Source organism: Dermacentor andersoni, chromosome 2 (assembly GCF_023375885.2).
Source record: "Dermacentor andersoni chromosome 2, qqDerAnde1_hic_scaffold, whole genome shotgun sequence".
NCBI classification, from domain to species: Eukaryota; Metazoa; Arthropoda; class Arachnida; order Ixodida; family Ixodidae; genus Dermacentor; species Dermacentor andersoni.
In genome coordinates this window covers 119,699,269-119,720,343 of record NC_092815.1, presented here as the reverse complement: position 1 = coordinate 119,720,343, position 21,075 = coordinate 119,699,269, and the positions used below count along the sequence as shown (strand labels likewise).

General features: G+C 47.8%; 1 protein-coding gene across 5 annotated transcripts in view; it reads right to left on the bottom strand.

Annotated features, from left to right (window-relative positions):
• LOC126541293 (uncharacterized) overlaps positions 1-21,075 on the bottom strand; it is a 115,153-nt gene that overhangs the window by 55,495 nt on the left and 38,583 nt on the right. For all 5 annotated transcript variants that reach the window (XM_072286526.1, XM_072286528.1, XM_050188007.3 and 2 more), the window contains exons 5-12: positions 19,085-19,117; positions 16,220-16,430; positions 8,325-8,479; positions 8,203-8,235; positions 4,881-5,100; positions 4,085-4,179; positions 1,291-1,332; positions 969-1,182 (exon numbers count right to left, since the gene is read on the bottom strand). In XM_072286526.1, the coding sequence (XP_072142627.1) occupies positions 969-1,182; positions 1,291-1,332; positions 4,085-4,179; positions 4,881-5,100; positions 8,203-8,235; positions 8,325-8,479; positions 16,220-16,430; positions 19,085-19,117 (1,003 nt within the window). The remainder of the gene's footprint in view (positions 1-968; positions 1,183-1,290; positions 1,333-4,084; positions 4,180-4,880; positions 5,101-8,202; positions 8,236-8,324; positions 8,480-16,219; positions 16,431-19,084; positions 19,118-21,075) is intronic.

Sequence of the window (21,075 nt, the reverse complement as noted above, 5' to 3'; positions counted from 1 at the left end):
CATGCAACCCGCACTAAAGATAGCTTGACACTTTCTGCTAGAGTCATTTGACTCAGCTAAAATAATTACATGACTTCCTCAGCAGTGGTCATGTGGCACTTCAATCGAGTATCCATGCGGCCTTCTTAAGAGAGTCCAGGAAACTACTACAACAGAGCCTGCGTGACTGTTGTGTAAGGAGTTATGCAAACACCTTTTATATAGCCCGGATAATCCCAGGATACTTTGCCAAAAGGGCGTTCGCGTGTCTCCCTCAAATTGCGTCTTATATGTGACGAGTGGAGACACTTCGAAAGGAGTACTAGGTACTACTTTTTTTCTTAGTGACATCAGGCAAGAAACTAAGGTCAAGCAGTTGTTGTTTACCGCCTAAATAACTCACACATTAGAAAATTTTCCTGCACACCATCCCTATCATAGTCCGAATTCTCACTTAAAATAAAATCCATCAATTAAGCAGTTGGTCCACGACTTTGTGAAGATACGCCTATAAGCACCCTGCACTGACCAGGAGGCGCTACGATGCTTTCATTTACACCCTCCCCCCTCCCCAAAGTATCAGCAGTATCGGCCGCTTGGGATACAATGAAAATGAAACTACGGCATTACAAACTACACCAACCCATGCTTCGTTCCTCCTCTGAGCATTAGGTAAACCGAGCTTTGCTGAGTTCATGTTCGGGAGAGCCCGCTCTTCTGACATAAATCGCAAGCATTTCCTCACGTGCGGGGAATGCACACTGAGATATTTCGAGATGTCCGAAACTCTTGCCTCATGGTAATTGTGAATCAGAGGTAGCATGAGAAATGTACATCGAGCCCCTCCCGTTTTTCATCTACGGCTCGATCTCTAGGTGTTGCGTTCTAACGCCACTGTCCTTGTGGAAAGCTTCAGCACAACGTGCCTATAATGTTTCAGCACTTGGCACAAACAGCTTCGTAAAAAAAAAAAGAAATGTTGTGCTTACCTTTTCACAGAACTAAGCCAGTACACAGCTGCCTCAGAGTGGCGCCTGCTATTTCCGTAGGCCATCAGTAGGTTTTCGTAAGTGTTTATGTCCAAACCCTCTGGCAGCAGGTTCATACCGACTGCGTTGCACGCCTTGACGCTTTCTTCGTAGGGCAATTTAGAATGATTTTCGCACGTTGGAGGCCGGGTCGTTTGAGTCCTGCTCACATTTTCTGTTGTCACGCGAGTAAGTAAATGTGAAAAATATTATGCTTACCATCGATGCCACAAATTTTTGCAGGTAATACACAGTCATTCGAAAATTTAGCTGGAGTACTTGCCGCAGTTGAAGCGATGAGTCTCCGGCTGCTTCGGCCGCCTACCTGTAACCGGGAAATGCCGCTAAATGTAGCTTCAGGCTTGCATCGCAAACAATTCTGATATTATAAAAAGCTATGGTCTTGTTTTGTCATTGTTCGCATTTTTCAATGCAGCCTGCACAACTTCTCGGCCTTTAACATGCACACCTTAAAGAAAGCTTGAGCTGAGCTGTCTTTATCTAAATACATGGAACCCCTGGTGCCAAGCTTGATGAGGTTTCTCGCATATGAAGGGGAAAAAATAATGGAGGGACTGTTAGAAGCAGATTATTAATTCAGGTTGTCAGTTGTTTTTAAAAAACTTTCATAAATTAAAGAAGTGACGAAAGCACCAGCATCAAGATTGTAACTCTGTAATTAGAAATAAGAAGCAACTCTTCTGTAAACTGCACCTAATAGATCTAAAAAAGGCAAAATCATTTTAATATGCAATGCTCCTAAATATACCACTAATTCCTGAATAAGACTTTTGCAAACTCCCCTTAAGCAATTTTACAACGTCACGTAAGCTGTAAATTCATATATAAGCTTCGTGCGCTTGATATCTGTTTTTGGTACAGAGTTGGCGTTTTGTAAGCTTCCCACTCCAATTCTTGTGATGCATACCGATTTCTGGCAAATTTTATAAAAAGTTTCATGCCTTAATTGAAAATTCTGCTTCCTAGAGCAACTGCAATTTAACTTTCTCTTTCAAACACAAGAACTATCATTGAAATCGGTCCAGAAGGCTTTTCATAAAATCACTTCTGCTTTGAAAGTGCTCAAAATCATCAACGACAGAATTCAACCTGTCTTTCAGACATCGGCAGGCCATGAATGTCACAACATGTCGTCTTTATAAATTTTGGAGCTAAATTGGGCGAGTAATAAAGCTCTCTTGCGACCTTTTTTGACCTCTGCAGGGCTCTTGGAGCGCTCAGAAATGATATATCTAAGATACTTTTAATTCCTAGATAGTTTCACTGGACTTATCTGAAATCTAGCTTGCCCTATGGTCGCACAAAATATAAGCAGAAAAAAGGAGCGTGCAAGGACCTGACGACTGCTGTATAAAGCCACTTGCTTGTTGCAAATTTGATCAAGACCAACAATATTTTTCATGCACGTCGCTGTAATATTTGCTGAGAAATTGTGAACGCTGTGTGAACCCTATCCTAAGCTCTAAAGTAGCGGAGGCGCGTGCGTTTTTCAACGCACCTCAGCAGCAAAAGACATTTCCTGGCTCTTCAATGAGAAAGCGTTCATACTATCAAAACCATGTTGTCGTGGTACCTGTAAGGCAGATGCAAATGGTAGTCATCGGTGCTGTTAGAATCGCGTCATGTAGGGGCAGTGATCATGTATGGCTAGGCCAGATGCTGTATACTGCAAGCGTCGAGAAGGCCCAATGTAACAGCGCACGAGCTATTTAATGTTCACTGACAGTTGAATTAGAGTGCGAACTGCTAACTGAACCTGCTAGCTTCACAGTTGGCATTGCAGGGTGTTGGTTTCTCTGTGCTGAGTGAGAGGGAAGATAACGATGTTGACACACACACAAAAGACGCGCTCACGTGAATTGGCATCTGCAGGAATATATTACACTAAAATGGTAAAAGCAACAACCACAACAACAAAATATTTATTTTCAAATACTTGCGGTGTTTCTACATCTTCTCAAACGAAAGAACCGAGAGGCTGCAGATAATTCCATCATGAAAACACGGAGGGGTTGCTTGCAGTTTATGTGAAACAAAAGAAATGAGTGTCCCACTGAGTTCTGTATACGCGCACGTTTGAAGACCTATTAAGCATGCCTATTTACAATAAACTCCACCTGCCCAAGTTTGTGGCTAATTCCCGATCTCGAGCAAGTTTACAGGTGCTCTGCTGGGGCACGTCATTGAATGAAGCGGGTAGCTCACAAGTGAGTGTTTATGTGCACACCTGAATGCACAGGTGGTGCTTTTATCTGCACGTGGGCAGCTTCTCCAAGTACGAACCTTGGCAATTATGTGTTCGCATAGGCCCGCAGGTTATAATAAAGATGTTTTCGAAAAAAGAAGACTATTTTGTATAGCTTTAAGTGAACCGAAACGTGCTGATTATGCTCTTGGTGCGTTCATGTCTTAGGAACGCGCGTGAAAGTCTGATTTACTGCAAAGGAACGGTGATACCAGGTGAGCCCTTCTTAGTATATGCAGGCCACCAGTTTATTGGCCTATAAATTTATTCGGCTATTTTAGGGGACAAAACCAACACTCTTCAAGGCTTCTGTACCTAAAGAGAAAAGGGTGTATTGAGAAATGTGTGAGCGCGACTATTACGGTGTGCGCAACCCATCAGGCGTAGCATCGGGCATTACAACTAGAGACTTTGATTGTGCTGCCCGATTTTTATTCGTCATTTATTCGACCGTTTTCCCGAGCTACGAGAACATGCAATATCCTGTGTTTAAACAAACTCAAACTTCCCCTTCTTTTACAGCACGTACTCAGTTCTGTTTGCTGAGTACTGTTAAAACAGCTAAACGAATCAGTGCAAATATTTACTGTCTACCATCCATCGCCTCCATCTTAGGGTGCCAAAAGTTCCCTTATTGTTAGTGAGAACGCCACGTATAGACAAATTAGCGCCGCTTTCATTGACAGAAAGGCAACGTTGGGGCTTTTTGGTGTTAAAATACGGAACAATACTATGCGATAAATGGCAGAATGTGGGCAATACGGTTGACAATACAGCCCGAGGAATTTTATAAACTCTTGCATCAACTTACAGATATATCCCAATTTTTCAGAGCAGTTTCGTGGAAGCGTTGCAAGCGGAGATGCTAAAAAGTTGACAGCGGGGCATGTCTTCATCTCGTGTTTCCTAAAAAAGAAGAAAAACCTGTACTTTGAGCAAAGGAGAACTATTTAACGTGAAAGACAACGTGTTAAAAGTCACTGATACTAAAAAACGAGCACCATAGTTTTGCCGCTCGGATAAAAGCTGATCTCTTCGTCTTCACAGGTGGCATGAATAGCCATATCGATCTTTTCTAAAGACTAGCTCTTGTAACCCCGAAGTTACGAAATTATACAGCAGACACATAGTTAGCCCCACTTTTTTGCAGTGGAGTCTCTAGCGCATGGGAATGACTCGCTTAATTCTGGGCTTGACGTTCATTTGTTTTTACTCACTGTTGGTAGCAAGCAATGCAATTACATTTCGCCAAGTAAAAGGATATCAAGATGCCTTGAGTACGATCGTACTTACAGTAAACATTATTGCCAATAAAGACTCGTTTTTTTTTTGTTTTTTAGTGGTGCGTATTACGGCCCGTCAGTACTTCTGGTCTCCCGAAGTCCGTACATTCAAAAAGTCTTACTCCTGAATTATTCTGCACTTGAATTCTGAAAAACAATTACGAGTTCGAGTTCCGTAACACCGGACCTTGCTTCGGTGGAAGCAGCTATGCCACATGGTGCGCGGCATCATACGACTTCAAATGCTCACGAATTCTGGCGATCACACATGATCAATCAATGTAAAGATGTATACTTTGGCGTAAGGGAAAAAAAACTGCTTGCCTGCTGAGCGTGCTGCCTGCTTCCCATATGAGGAACTTTTCAAGCGCATCCCTAGGCTGGTTGTCAATGCGTGTGTAGACAAAGAAGAGTTCGTGGAGCGTTCTTCCTTTCAACAAAGACATGGAGTGGTTACTGCAGAACCGGGAGCCAGCGGCCATGTTAAAGGTACGGCCTTCCGGAACACAGTAGTCAAACATCCAGGACCCTGACCTGTGGTAGACTATAAATGAAAAGAAAAACACAAATCCAGAAGAACTTACAACGCTTTTGATGCGTAGCTCGATGTCAGAAGACGCGTGAAAGTTGACCGCTAATCGCCGTGAACTGCGTTGCTTTGAAACGAGCAGCAAGGAGTACACGGCTAACACTTTTTACGTGAGCATTCTACATGGTGTTAGTTTTCTGCCAGGTGTAAAGGCTAAACGCATTTTCAGAATTTCTCTATCATGCTATAGAACAATATATATATCCCTCGAAAAGCTTTATGATAAACAGTGCAACGCGTACGGCATGTTAGGTGTTTGTGTATGTGCGCGCGTTTGTGCTCGTGTGCGTGTGTGTGTGCGCGCGCGCGCGCGCGTGTGTGTGTGTGTGTGTGTGTGTGTGTGTGTGTGTGCGCGCGCGTGTGTGTGTGTGTGTGTGTGTGTGTGTGTGTGTGTGTGTGTGTGTGTGTGTGTGTGTGTGTGTGTGTGTGTGTGTGTGTGTGTGTGTGTGTGTGTGTGTGTGTGTGTGTGCGTGCGTGCGTGCGTGCGTGCGTGCGTGCGTGCGTGCGTGCGTGCGTGCGTGCTTGGGTGTACATACAGATGAGTCATTTTCCCATTTCACTAATGTTTCCTTCCCAGAACAACTGCAACCTTAAGAGGGATATGTAAGCCGGTATTTAGTGTTGCTCAAGGCCTGCTTAGAAACATTTAACTAGTGCAGCATACTCAGGCGGCGCAAAAGACCCTGCAATGATGCCTTACAGAGCATACTGCGGCGTGAAAAATCAGTGATGACGATGAGCTACAATAAACAGGAGCATATTTCTGCTGAGCAGAATGCCCTAGCTCACGGTCATTCCTCGGCGGATGAATCTCATGGCCCTCGCGCGGGCCACCCGTGATCTGAGCCACACACCCGCTTCGCTTCCAAGCAATGGCCTGTCCCCAGCCAGCTGCCGTTCTCATCTTCCTCGCCGCCGATGCTGCTACGTTACTAATACAACTTTGGTCATCGTATGGCATGCGATGTTCTCTCGAACTCACTTAAATATAATCCAAATTGCTTTTAGACTGTTATATTGCTGTTTCACTGCGAATGGCAGTTATGAGTTGGGAAATGAACCAATCATGCTCGTTAACTGTTCGATCGCGTATGCTTTGAGTCAAGCACGGCACGATTGGGATACAAGAGAGAGAGAGAGAGAGAAGAAAAAAGCCGACTGCTAATACTCATATAAGGCTTCGACTGTAATGCGACAGCATTATCAAGATCGGCCAGCCCACGCCCTTGATTGCAATGCCAGCAGGATTGACCCGTGCTACAAACCACATTAAAGCCTTTGGGAGGACACATATAGTGCACTGATGTCAGCATGGACCCACCAAGTCACTAGTTTTGATTACGCGGTGTCCAGGATTGGCGGGGCGTACTCTGTAAAACATATGCCCTAACTCGGGTCGGTAGGCAAAGACAGCTCCGCTTTAAAGTGCGCCAGAAGTAAAGATGAACCTAGCTAAGGCAACATAACGAAAAGCTTGCTAAAACGCGCGTCTCACACGATCTGCCCGCTAGTGTAGGGTGGCGCGGACCGCATGCGTCTGTTGAAAGCTTTTTCAATTGAGGGTAAACCTCTCAGTGCTCGTGCAGGGGTTTCCATGATTTTTGTCGGTGGCACTGCAATTCACTCAACTTTACAGGCCTGCAGAGGAGTTCTTTTCAGGATCATGCGGGTTTCCCCGATCTCGTACTCGGGAATCGGAAGCTTATTACTGTTGTTCGCAGTAAGTGAGCTATGATAATCAAAGAGTAACTGGAATCTGGCGCTTATTTGAAGCCCGCTTGCCACTGCTGCTTCTTTCATACAAATGTCCTGTATTCTTTTTAATGTCCACCATTAAGGTATTAGTACATCTCTAGTACTCCTCAGAAATATATGTTCACTAGCTGATTGTGTTGATAGTTAGAAAAGCTTGAACGCGTCCAAAACCGCGCTGCAAGATTTGTTTCTGGTAATTATAACTTCCGTAGCAGTATTACATTAGTTAAAGAGGACCTTGGTTGGAAAACACTAGCACGCCGCCGATTAAGTCCAAAATTAGAATTTTTTTTGAGAATTTACACTGATCTCACAGGAATAAATAAGAACTTGTACATTCTCCCTCCCCACTTCATCTCCAAACGATGTGATCACGAGCTGAAAGTTCTTGAAATGCGCTGTCGTACTGATGTCTACCGTAATTCATTTCTTTCGCATGCTTCCGCACACTGGAATGGGCTTCCCAAGATCATCGGTGAATGTAAAACGTGTTCGGAGTTTGTGTCTTTATTGTCACGCAGTCCGCCGTAGTATAATATCATCTTGTTTACTTTATATCATTTGGCTGGCATTGCGCTTCATGCGATAGTGTACCCTTTCCATTTCTGTGTTGCACTTTTGCACCTCAGTTCACTGAAGACCGTTTTGCGTCGAGAAGACTCATCGATGTTACGTATTTTGCTACTTTTGCCACCTGTGCTTAGCAGTTTTAAGTTCTTGTCACATGTTCATTTTCCTCCAATTGCCCCCCCCCCCCTGCAATAATGCCCTTGTGGTGCTGCAGGTACTTGTACAAATAAAAATAAACAAGTGGCAAAAAGAAAGAGAGAAATGTAATTCGAATATTTCATGGCGATGTAATACAAGCACTTAGATTTAATGGAACAAGTATTGGCGCCACGCCATGAAAACACGATCAGAACCAAATACGCAAAAGAGGTTTGTCGGAATGTCGGAGGTGTGCTAAGATGTGATATACAAGTAGAGAGCCGCATTCCCCTCCTCCCCCCTCCTCCCCCCTCTTACCCCCTTCCCTTTTCGTTGTCTAAGTACGCCGAATGTGTCATGCTTACTTTTTTTACTCTGTTTTGACAGAAATGCAGTTACTGCTGCTTGAACACCGACCTCACCTCTCGTCAGCCCATGAGACAGCGAAGGTACTATTGCGTGCATTTTTGAGGACGACTAGCCGGTGCCTACGACTATGACTGTGTGGTGCTGTGTGTGCAGGCGGTAACCTCTGAGGCATACCGGCATGGGGTTGTAAGTTGTAAAAAGGACAAAAAGAAAGGTTGTACTTACTACAATCATTAGCCAAGCCATGTTCTCTGAGACCTGAAATAGACGTACGGATGGCATAGTATAAAGTTATTCAACATGTATTATCGATATTTAGATCTGCTCTATTGCTGTGAAGGGCTTACTCCAAGTTTTGGTGCTGTCTTCACATACCACTGGGTATAACTCGTCACAGTTTCGCTTGAAGAACCACGGTACGTCACGGCCAAACCACACCGTGAAGCATGACGAGCCCCAGTCGATGCTGTCAGCGTTGAAAGAAACCACGCCGCTCAACTCTCTGCAGTAGGGAAGAAAATCGTGGGTAAATAGTTGTCATTACTACAGACATCGAATTATGGTATTAAAAATGAAAGAAAATATGATTGATCCCTCTTTAATAGAAATCTACAGAATACGAAAGTGAAACGTGCCTTCACAGAAGCTTGCGACACGCACAGCTTCAGGAATGGCATAGTTCACAGCGTGCGCCGCGAATGCGTGCTGTTTCCTGCTGGCGTGTCTCGCACGACCAAAGCGAGATTCACCCGTTGACGTCACTGCGTTTATGCGTCGCTTAGCGCAGCAGTTTTCTTAGTTGGCGAACATCAGCACGATCTGCTATGAAGGTGCTGCAGCGGTACCTAAAGGACACGGGACTTTCTGACAAATTGTGATTGTACACTGTGTGACGTAGGATTCGGCGGTGACACTGCGTAACACTAGGAACGTATCGCGGACTGCGTGACAGTGCCCATACACATAAACAGTTCGTGAGTATCGTGTGTACGTGTGTGTGTGTGTATGTTGGGATTTCTTTTCTTTCCTTTTTTCTCTCACTTATCGCATTCATTTGCCCCTCTCCCAGTACAAGGTAGCCAACCGGAGATAATGTCTGGTTGACCTCCCTGTCTTTACTTTGCCTTTCTCTCTTTCTCTCTCCATCGCAAGCTAAGCAGTAGACGGCGTGTAAACAATGATGAAGCTGCACTCCGTAGGTGACGCGGCGTCACAGGCTAAATCGACGCGAAAGACAAATCACGTGCGCAAACTGCGTCGTCACCTCAGCAGAACGCCTGCACCTCCTACACCAGGCTACACCGCGCTGGAGCCTCCGCTGCGCTGAGACTACCGAAGCGCTCACTGTCGGCGCTCATTAATGTCATGATACACTATACTAGTGTATGCGCTTTGCTCGCGCTCGTCTCTCTTTTTCTTTATCTCCCCCTTCCACTTTCTTTCCCTTTTTATCCCCCTTTTATCCTCTTTTATCCCAGAGGCAGTCCCGGTTGGCACCCCTTCACAGGGGTGCCAACCGGAACTGCCTCTGGTTAACCTCCCTGCCTTTCTATGAATCCTTTTCTCTCTCTCTTGATTCACCGCTTCAAGATGGCGGCGCAATCCCTGTCAAGAGAGCATATTTTACGCGTTCGCGCCGACGTCACATCCGTTACAGGAAGTGGCCCCCCAGCATGATGATGATGACAAAATGTATTTATTAAAGGATGGCGCGAAGGCCTATAATGGGGAATAGGAAGAGGAGGGGGGAGGCGTATTCAGAGCCGTCCTAGAAGCTGCGCGTCCTTGGCGAAAGCCAAGAGCGAGTCCAGAATGGCCCTGTCAGAATCCATCGAGCCAGTTGCCGGTCTAATCCACTCCTCGTAGGACGACACTCGCACCGCCCTCAGGTGGTGGTCCCGCTGTTGAGCGTGTCGCTGGCACTCCCAAAACAGATGGGCTGCGGATGGCCGCGTGGCCATGTCGCAGTCAGGGCACCTGTGTGGCGTCTGGAGCGCTTCTTGGTCCGCGGAGGCTGTGGGATGGCCGGGTTCCTGCGATGGAAGGGAGTTGGGAGACGGAGATGGAGGGCGTCTTTCCCGGCGTGGCCGGTACTGTCGCCACCGTTCCAGCACATCCGGTGTGAGGACGAAGCCGGAACGGAGCCTATGCAGCAGACCCGCTGGAAGCGGGTCTGGGTCTGAGGGCACACTCGCACGGAGTTCCCTCTTGCGTCGGTTGGCTGCTGCTCTCAGAGCTCTGTCTGGGTCATACGGGGCTCCATTTGTCGTGTTGCTTGTGCTGGTTGTGAGGGCTTCTGAAGGATCCCGGGAGACGACGCGGTTGGAAAGAAGGGCGCGCGCCGCCTCGTGGGCTCTCTCATTTCCCTCGATGCCCTGGTGACCCGGGGTCCAATGAAGTGTTGCAGTGACCCCGTAGGCTTCCGCACGCCTGAAGGCCTGCTTGACGAGGAGTACTTCCGATGATGATGTGTGGCGCGACTTGCAGGCATGCAGCGCATACTGAGAGTCGGTGTATATATCGATGTGTTTTGCTTGCGTGGTGCTTGAAACTCTATCTAATGCCCAGACTATTGCGCGGAGTTCAAGTTCCGTTGAGTCGTCAGCATCAGCAGTTGTAAAGGTAGAATGTGTCTCACAAGAACCCACTACGTCGTAGGCGACTGCTCCCTCGTTGGTGCGTGGGTCGAAAGCTGCGTCAGTGTACACTTGTTCATGGCTTGGCGGTGCGTCTGCCAATGTCTGCACATGACGCGCAGCGAATGCTGCCCGGCGGTGCGCATGTTGGGCACCCATGTTTCGGGGCGTTGGTGTAGTGTCGACGACAGCAATGTCATCCCACGGTGAGATGTCGGATGGCAGTTGTGGCAAAGTTGATATATCCTTTCCCATGTAGGCCAGTAGAGTCCTGCCTTGTCTGGTGTGCTTCAGGCGTTCCTCGTGTCCTGCCTTCGATGCTTCGATGGTTGCACGGAGGGTAGGCAACTTCGCATAGCGATGTAGCTCCTCGACACGTGTGTGTGTCGGGAGCCCTGTCATAACACGGAGAGCTGATCTGTGGAGTACCTCTAGCTGTGTCCAGTGCCGAGCAAGCAGGTCATAACAGCGCGCTCCGTATATCGCTCGGGATGTCAGCAAAGCACTAACAAGCTTTCGGCATACGTCGGTACCAGCACCGCCCATGCGGAAACAGATTCGTTTTATGAGGTGCAGAGTGTTGTGCCATGTCCGACGAAGGTCTGCGAGCCACGCATCCGCTGTGCCTGTGCGGTCAATAGGTATCCCGAGAACGCGCACTGATTTTTCTGCTCGCTGCAGCGTTTTGCCTGCGAGAGTGAGCGTGAGGGCTGCTTCGTCCTGCGTTGAACCTGGGATCACCAGATAGGTTGTCTTCTCTGGAGATGGCCGCATGCCAGTTTGTGGCAGGTAGTCGTCAATAACGTCAAGTGCCGCTTGCAGGGTCTCCTGCTGCTCATCAATTGGTCGTGATGCAGTCCATAACGTGATGTCATCTGCGTAAATTGTGAAGCCCAGTTCGGAAATAGCCTCCAGTCGCTCAGCCAGGCCTATCATAGTCAAATTAAATAGGAGGGGTGATAGTATGGAGCCTTGTGGGACTCCCACTATGTTTGGGTAAACCTTCCCGACGTCTCCGTCGATCCGTATGGAAAAAGTGCGATCTTGAAGGAAGGAACGCACAAAGTTGAGGGGGCGGCCCGTGATTCCGTGCCTCTCAGCTGCCTCGATGATTGCCTCATGCGTCATAGTGTCAAAAGCTTTACGGAGGTCCACCGCCACCAGGACGCTCGGGTGTCGCTTTGCGCGACCGACTGTCTTTCGACGCAGTACACCTTCCCTCACAAGTAGGAGGCTGTCATGAGTGCCAAGGTTTGGTCTAAACCCTGTCTGGGCTGGATGAAAGCGACCCTCTGTTTCTAGAAAGTGAGATATGCGTGTCAAGGCCATTCGCTCCGCCAGCTTACACGTAGTAAGTGTGAGAGATACAGGGCGCATGTTCGACAGTACATCTGGCTGTTTGTTTGGTTTCGGTATGGGTGTGACTATCGAATGCTTCCATCCTGCTGGGATTTCACCGTTGATCCACACTTCGTTAATCTCCTCGAGAAGTTGCTTTTTTGCGTATTCTTCCAGATTCCTCAGAGCCGCCCACGTCACGCCGTCATAGCCTGGCGCGCTGCGCGCGTTGATGGAAGAAAGTGCCTGTTCGAGCTCGAAGAGTGAGAATGGGGCCTGGATGCCCTCATCGGTCACTGGCGGCGTTTTCCGGTAAATGTCGACGTTCGGGGGCGTCGCCCGTTGGGGAAAAAACGTGTTCGCGGCATCATCTTGGAGTTGGCTGACTGACTGGCTAGTTTTGAGCAAGACATTTGAAATAGCACTGCGTGTTTTACGCTGACCTGTCATAGCCTTGAACGTGTGCCACACCTTGTGGAGGCCAGTTCTTTCGTTGAATGATGAGCAGTGCTGGCTCCAACGTTCCCGATACAGGCGCTTGGCGTATCTTCTAGCGATGGCAGTGCGACGTCGAAGTCGCACACGGTCGCGATGTCGTCGGCCATTGGCTTCGTACGTCAACTGTGCTCGCTTGCGCGCATCCCAAAGGTTTAGCATATGTATGTCCGGCGCCGGAGCATCAGCTCTCACCTCAGTCTCAGTAGTGGCCTTGCGCAGGGCGCGTGACGCCCGCTCCCGTACGGATGAAGTCTTGGGTTGCTCCGCAAATGCTCTTCTGTAGGCATCCCATCTGATCGTGCGCACAGTACGCCCAGCCGCACGCTTTCGTCCCACGTTCAAAGTAATCCACAGTGGATAGTGGTCGCTGCCCCAGGCGTCCGGATCGCATCGCCAGTCTTTCACGTAGGCTGGTGTGGATAACGTCAGGTCTGGGGTCGTGTTACGTTGTCCACTGTGCAGGGCGCGCGGGTGGGGTAGTCGGTGTCATTTGCGAGCACTAAGTCAGCTGACTCCGTGGCATCTGCGAGCGCCATTCCGCGGGGCGTGTGATAGTCATAGCCCCACTGCGGATGCTTGGCGTTGAAATCGCCGCCTATCAGGAAGTCGTCGTTTGGGTAACGTCTCCGCAAAGCGTGAATCCACGTGAATAAACCGCGTGTACGGGAGCTAACTTCAGGGCGCATGTATACCGATACCAGCACTGCATTTCGCTTTGCAATCTTGCAACGGACAGCCACCACCTCCTGCACGGCAGTCGAGTACTGAGAAGTGTCAATCCGCGTTTGCGGAATGTCTGTGCGGATAAAGACAGCCGCTTGTCCCCGTATTACAAATTCTTCGGCTGCACTGGCGATACCATTGTGCTGCGGGTTTCGGTGTCGTTTCCTGTTTCTATGCTCTATTGACGGTTGGTAATAACCATTGAACTGTCGTAGTGTCCGATCTGTGCCATTAGTTTCTTGAAGTAAAAGCGCAAGGGGGCGTCCGACACAGTCAAACAAGAGGTTCAGTTCTGTCGCACAAGTGCCGAGCCCTCGGCAGTTCCACTGTAAAACGTGTGGAGTGGGACTGTCGAGGGCTGTACGCGAAGCCGGGTGGCTATTGACGCGAGGCGAAGAGCTGTTGGAGCAAGCCATATTGTCGTTGGAAGTGCTTCTCCTGCGCTTGGAGGAGAGGGTGCAAAAGTTGTTGTACCAGCAGAGCCAGGTCTGTCTGCTGTGTGGTAGTAGAGGTTGTTTCTTGCATTTTAGTGAGCTCCTGCGGATTGCATGGCTGCTGCTGTCGCTTGGCACGAACACGTTCGAGCAGTGCTGCATGCCTTTTTTCGTTCTCTTCTAGTTTCCGCCGCAGTTCGACGTTCTGTCGTGCGAGTTCCGCAATCTCAGCTTCTACACTGTCTTTCGATGTATCAACCAGCTGCGATGGTGAAGGCAGCATAGGTGTGGTATAAGGTAAAGAGTTCGCCGGTTTGTCTCCACTTGGTTGAGTTCGCTTGAGCGCTGCTGCGTAGTTGAGGTTGCAGCCGTTTCCTCCCGTTGTTGGTAGTGCGCAGTTCTTTGAAACAATCTCGTTCACTGCTTCCTTTATGGTATGTGGCTGCGTTGAGATGTTTTCACTTTCAAGTAGCTGCTGCGTCAATTTGACGTCATGGCACTGGACAGTTCTAGTGCGGCTTCTCGATCGGTGTGCGCCGTGCCTTCTACGACGAGAGCGGGGCCTTGAGCGGAGTTTCTTAGCAATTTTTGCGTCGGACTTCAGTTTAGCTGGACACTTCGGGTCAGTCGCCGTGTGACCTTCTTCTTCACAGTTGCGGCACCTGGGCGTCGTCTGTTTGCATTCATTGCCAGTAGTACTACCTTCGTGTGTCTTGCCGCATGTAGGACATACCGCTTCGTGCGGGCAGACATCCTTCTTGTGACCAAAGCGATGACAACGATTACACACGATGCTTTTAGGTTCGTAAATTGAAACTCGGGTGATGCGGCCGTAATACACGACTCTGTTACGGGGGTGGCGTCCTTCAAAAGTCAGTAGACATGCCCCACGCTTTCCCATTGGGCGCGCGTCAAGGATACGTCGGTGCTCACAGGCCAAGGCTGCCCGGAGTTCAGCCTTTGCTTCATTGCAGTTAACGTTGTATATAACACCTCGACACATGTCTCGTCCGGGTGCCTGATACACTTGTACTGGTATCTGTCCGTGGTTCACGTCTAGGTGTGAAAGTTTGAGAAGCCCGTCTGCTTGCCTCTTGTCGTGAACGAGCAATCGTATGGTGTTAGATGCTGGTTGCAACGTGTACGTCAAAGGCTTGGTGTTGACGGCAGCGGGTGTGGCCATCACGAAGTTGCGGTGGAGGTCCTTGCCTGGTACAGTCGTGAGCGCTACGTTTACCCGTGGTTTCACGACTAGCACAAAAGATTCTGGCGGTGTTTCCTTCTCGGGCCGCGTTTGGTTGTGCTTACGGCGTTGCACTTTCCACACTCCTTCATCACCGTAATCTTCAAACGCGTCCTGGGAGAGGGCTCCGGCGTCTCGAATTGTCTCTAGCTTCTCAGTTGAGTTTGCGTAAGAAAACAGTTCTTGAGACGCGTGCAATGCAGTCTCTGCTTGACGTGGCATTGTCACATCAGACTGTAGGCTTGAGGATGTCGGTGGTGCTTGTGTTTGCATGTCGTCTTCGTCACTGGAAGGGGCGGACGCGTCTTCGTAGGTCGATGACGTGAAAGAGTCGTGCCGCGTTCGTTTCGATACCGCACTGGCCGTCGTTGACAGACTTGCAGAGCGGTCTCTATCACGACGGTGGCGGCTGCGGCTGCGTTCGTTCGGTTCCTTATTGTTCTTTCGTCTTTGGCGTTCGCGTCTATGTTGTTGGTCAGCGGTAGCATGCCCACAGCGTTCTTCATGCATCCCAGCAGAGCGTTCTGTGGTAGACGCTTCCGGAACGCCTTCGGGACGTGGCGTAGCCGCTTCCTGGCCCGAGTCTTGGGCAGGCGTCATCAAAGCTGATTGTCCCTGGCGTTGTTCATGGTCGTCAGATGGAGGTAGCTTCGATGACCCGGGCTCGGTCATCAACGCAGTCATGGCCATGCATTAGGCTTAGCAAGGCCGCCCGCTGGCGCGTAAAAGCGGCCGTAAAACGGCCAGAAAGCAACGCACCTTTCCGAGGCTTGTCTCGACGTGTGGCCGAAGCGACACCGATGAAGAGGATGTGCGACAGAAGATGGTGAGACGCGAACAGCGCGCGTAACTGTCGAAAAGAAACGGAGCGCCAGGAAAAGACGTGCGCTCGCATCCGAACCGGAAGTTGATCCCCCCCCCCCCCCCCAGCATAAAACAGTTTTTGTGTTAAAGAACAAACAGAAATGCGCGCCAACTAAATGCTCTTTATCATTGTCTACTTTATCAGGCGTTGTGTTGTTTTGCGAGGGGGAATACACCAATTTGAGAGCAATATTCTCGCGGAACTTTCGAAGCCATGGTTTGCTTGGCCAGGCCCATCTTCGCACTTGTATAAATGTTTCAAAGGCTCTCTAATTGAGACATAGTGGTCAGTGCCTTTATTTTTTTTTCGGAGCTTTGGGCGTGCTGCAGTAGCCCTGCAAAAGGGCATCGGAGACGCATCTCGAAATTCGCCGAGCGTGTTGAAAGCTTTTGGCAAAGTCTCTGAACCGCACGAGGTAAACAACTTATTGAAGCGCATCCGTAACTGCCCAATAGGAAAGAAAGCGCGAAATGACACATGCGCAGTTACGCGTGGGAGCACGTACCTCACGTCTTCCTCTTTCAGGTCAACCCAGAACTCCAAATCGGTGCGCACCACACGCCTTAAGTAGTCCAGCTGTGTCTCGTTCAGCAGCCGCACATTCATAAGCAACGACTGCGATGACTGCGACAGGCAGTGGTCACGACTCTCCAAAGCGGTTGCCTTCTCGTCGTAATAGCAATATTCCACGTCATCACTGTCGTGTTCTACGACGACTGCAGATGAAAAGGTAAGGAAAGGAAGTCCCCTTGTAATACCATGTGCACGTTGACCACTGTAGAAAGACAGTTCTACACAGAATATTGTACTGTATTGTTTTGCTCTTAGCGCGCAACAATTCAAGGAATGCAGCACTTTATGAGCGACACCGCTATATCGAGCTCGAACACAGCATTTTAGTACAAATGTAGGCTATAATATAAAACAAACTGCGAGTTATTGCTGGAGATATTCACTACTGTAACAACATGACGCGAAGTAGGCGTAAAAAAGATAGCCAGACAACATCTGGACACACTTAATAAACTAGGAAAGAGTGGATGAACGAAAAAGCAATGCAAATACGACTGATAAAAATTGCTACTACCTGTGGTATTACGACACAGCTGACGAAAGAAGAGTGCAGGTTTTGTGCACGAAGAACTATTCTCAAATTTAGGTCGGGTATAAACGGAACCATGACGATGAAGCAAAGGGCGGCGACGTAGACTGGTTAATTACCCAAGTTTTCCCGACATATGGCTCAAAAAATACAATGCAGAAAGAAATGTGAGACACAGTGCAGTGCGTGTTAAGAGGTCGATAGTTCAATTCGAAGAAAGTGCTACACATACGTGGCCGCGCAGAATAAAACATAACGCCTCCGTGTTCTTGGCCACAATTCAACAAAGACGCTGGCATCTTAACATATAAAGTGTCCCTGCTAACGTTATCGAAGCTGTTGAAAGAAGAAAAGAAAAAGGATTTAAAGAAAGCATGGTGCAAAATGATTTTAAGACCTCCTGTGTTTGGTTGTAAGAGGTCTTACAACAGGACACCGCAAGGACTTAAAATGCTGTCTTATCATATAGGTATTACTGTACCTTACACCACGTTGTCTACATCTTTTTCGTTAAACAGCTATGCTAACGTTAGCTGGTACACATGCTTTATACCCCTTCCGCGCCACCAGCGAGCTAAATAGACAGATAGGAAGTAACCTTTAAATAATAGTGCTAGTTTAGTTTTATTGCGATAGGGCAATTATGGGGACACGCGAGGTGTGTTCGCGCTGTCCTAGTTGGCGTTGGCGTTGTTGTGCCTTCCCAATCGACGGCGCATGCGCGCATGAGCTGGAGGCTCTCCAGAGACGCGGAGTACCTTTGGCTGCATAAACCATGAAGTGAAGCCGACGCACCGTCAACGCTACGACTCGCCTCGGTGGCGGAGCAGGGCAACGTTCTCCCACCGCTGGCATGAGCGTTGTGTACTCTCACAAGATGTCATGTACGTAGGATGCAGACGCTTCCTAAAGTAGGCTAACAGGGAGACACTCAAACATCTCACTCCTCCACACATGTTTAAAGACCTCGCCCTCAGCCTATCCCAGGAAATATTCACAAATAAAGTACTTGCCAACGCAGCACTACCCCTGACATGACACTACCCCCTCCTCCCCCACTAGCAACCTCTGGTCCTCCCTTTTCTTAAGAAAAAATAATTAATTCAATAATTCTCACACTATGAACACACTAGCGTTCCTGTTTGGCTGCTGCGTGTATGCACTGGTCTGAGCCGTAAACGTCAAGCTAACGTTCTCTAACATTTCACTCGGCGCTGACTAACACCGACAGTTTCCCGTCGGTTCAACCTCCTTGGTCTTATCTCGTGCACCATCTAGCAGCGACGTCTGCAACACGACTGGCGACGTTCATTTTTAAGCCACCATTGTGAGACGCCTGGTACCTGCCAGGGCATTGTTCCGCCTACCCAGCCGGAGTTGTCCTACGTTCGGCGTTGCGCGGACCCTACGATGAGTTCAAGCAGAAATACCTATGGTTGTCAATGCTTCGCTCTTCCAAGAGAAACTACCAAATTTTTTTCCCTGGGTTAAAAAAATACATATACCGTATTTGCCTTAAGAGGAAGCTTTAGCTCGGGTGCTCCTATCCAAGTACATGCAAAAGGAGAATTCGTTTTTCTCGGCAACGACTACGCCAAATTTGACAAAGTTTGTTGCATTTAAAAGAAAAGATTAAAATCTAGAGACTGTTGGTTTCGAATTCTTAATTTAGGTCGTCAATGTTTTATTAAAAATTGGCAAATATTGCAAGTTTTCAGAAAACAAAGCTATGAAGTTAGATCTCTGTAACCCAGCAATGAAAAATATCACAATTCTGTGAACTGCATCTGATAGTAGATCTAAAGCGGTCAAAATTGATATGTCATAGATAAATCTAAAATAATTTAGCAATGTAAAAATAAAGCTTTTGCAGACCCCTTGTACACAACGTAACGAATTCATGTATGTTATAAATTGACATACAGAATTTGTCCGCTTTGAATGATCTAATAGATGCCGTTTACAGAACCGCGATATCGGTTCTTGATGCAGAGCTATTAATTTGTAAACTTCGTGCTTCTATTGTTTCAAGCTTCCAAATTTTCGAAAAATAAGAAAATTCAGGCCCTAAATCGAAATTCCGCTTTCAACAGTCATTAGAACTTAACTTTTTTTCTCAAATGCATCAAATTTCATTAAAATCAGTCCAGGGGTTATCTCAGAAAAACGTTTTTGCCTTTTACATGTATTTGAATAGGCCGCGTCGGAGTTCGGCCCGAGCTAAAGCTTCCTTTTAAGGCCATCTGTTACACATTTGCATCGACTCACCGCAATTCGATCCACTCGCATGGTAGAACCCAGCTGTAATAGAAGCGTAAAGTAGTTTGGTCTCTCAGTACGGATATGATTGTACATGGTTCAAGCAATGTGACAGAAAACTAATAAAAGTCAGTATGCTGAACAACAAAGCATCTTGTTTTCGGTTTGGTACGCAGTTGCAGGATGGATTTTCGCTTAAAAAGTAAACTACAATTACCAGCTCTACGCGCTTGTGCAAATGATAAAATATCCTGTTTCAACATTATGCATGGCTCCGGGAAGGTTTCCGTACGATTCACTGCGAAGTAGTAATAGTCAACGTGCTTAGTTCTATTATGACCAATATTTCACAAGTACAGGCATCGTTTCTTATTCATTGTCCATGTTTGTAGATGGTTGCATGGAAACACAACCTTTCATTGATTGCTTGTTTGCTTGATTATATATGGTTTAACGTTTCGAAAATATAGGGGCAATGGGAGATGTAGAAGTGGAGAGGCTTCTGTACCATGCATTGGATGCACGTTAAAGGACACCAGGTGCTGAAAATTAGTCCAGAACTTTGTACTACGGCGTCCATCGTAATCCATTGTGCAGTTTTGAGAGGGGAGTTAGAGCGCACGCGCACCTCCCCCCCCCCCCCCCCCCCCACACACACACCGCAACCGGATAGCGAGCGCATGCGCGTTAGTTTCTACGCTGGGCGCCAACACCTACTCGTTTGAGTGTACGGTCACGCGAACGACCGTGTTCGTCCATTCCGGTGTCCTGCTCCTACGCCTTTCGCAGGACGGTCCCGTGACCGGCCGGCGAGTGCGTGATAGGTCCAGGCAGCTAGCCGATCCCAAGCCAAAGAGGAACGGGTTCATCCCATTTGCGCCGAGGAACCCGCCGTTGTGTCGTGTTGAATGGATGGATAGATGTTATCAGCGTCCCCTTTGGAACGAGGCGGTGGTTTGCGCCACCAAGTTCTTGCTATTATATTGCCTAATGTCCTACCTAGGTTAAAAAAAGAAAAAGAAAAAAAAAAGCCCATGATGAATTACCATAATCAAATTTTCTGACCCCCTATTGCGAACTTTGTTTTTGTACGTCTCCGTTTCTTGTGGTTTCCCTACTTTTCTTCCACCAATCCAGATGGCGTGAGCTAAAGCGTGAGCGTAACACTCACGCCATCTCTCGTACTATTCTGCAACTACACCGATCACGCCAGAGTAAGGCAACGCGGCGAAGCTGCATTACAGGAGACGCGAGCCATGCGGGGAAAACAATATCAGGCGATGCGTGAAAGTCGAGCGTTCCACAATATAATACAAATTAGTAAGGACCTCCGCAATTATTTTATACACTTCGGGTAGCCTACAGAGCTCAGCTTGGTTAACCCTCCTGCGACTCCCTTATGACGCCTCCCTCTCTCAATTCCTCGCGCTCTCTCTTGGGGTTCTTGAACGTGTAGCGAATCTCGCTAGACACGAATATTTTTTGAGTTCTCACAACATCGAGCGCTTTAGTTTTATCGCTTCTGGTATATTTGCTCGATCCAACATGGTTAGCGGTGTTCCTTTTGGCATGATTCCTTAGAAATCCTGACGACCTGCGTATGTATGTATGTATGTATGTATGTATGTATGTATGTATGTATGTATGTATGTATGTATGTATGTATGTGTGTATGTGTGTATGTATGTATGTATGTGTGTATGTGTGTATGTATGTATGTATGTATGTATGTATGTATGTATGTATGTATGTATGTATGTAAAAATTAAATTCTGTGGTGTTAAATGCCAATACCATGATGTGATTATGAGGTATGCCGTAGTGGAGGACTCCAGATAAAGTTTGACCACCTGGGGTTCTTTATCATGCACCAAATGCACGGTACACTGGCGTTTATGCATTTCGCCCCCATCTAAATGCGACTGAAGCGTACGCATTTGAGTTGAATAGTTCATGACTTAGCAGTAAATATATGTACACGGTTGTACAGACCGGGTGTT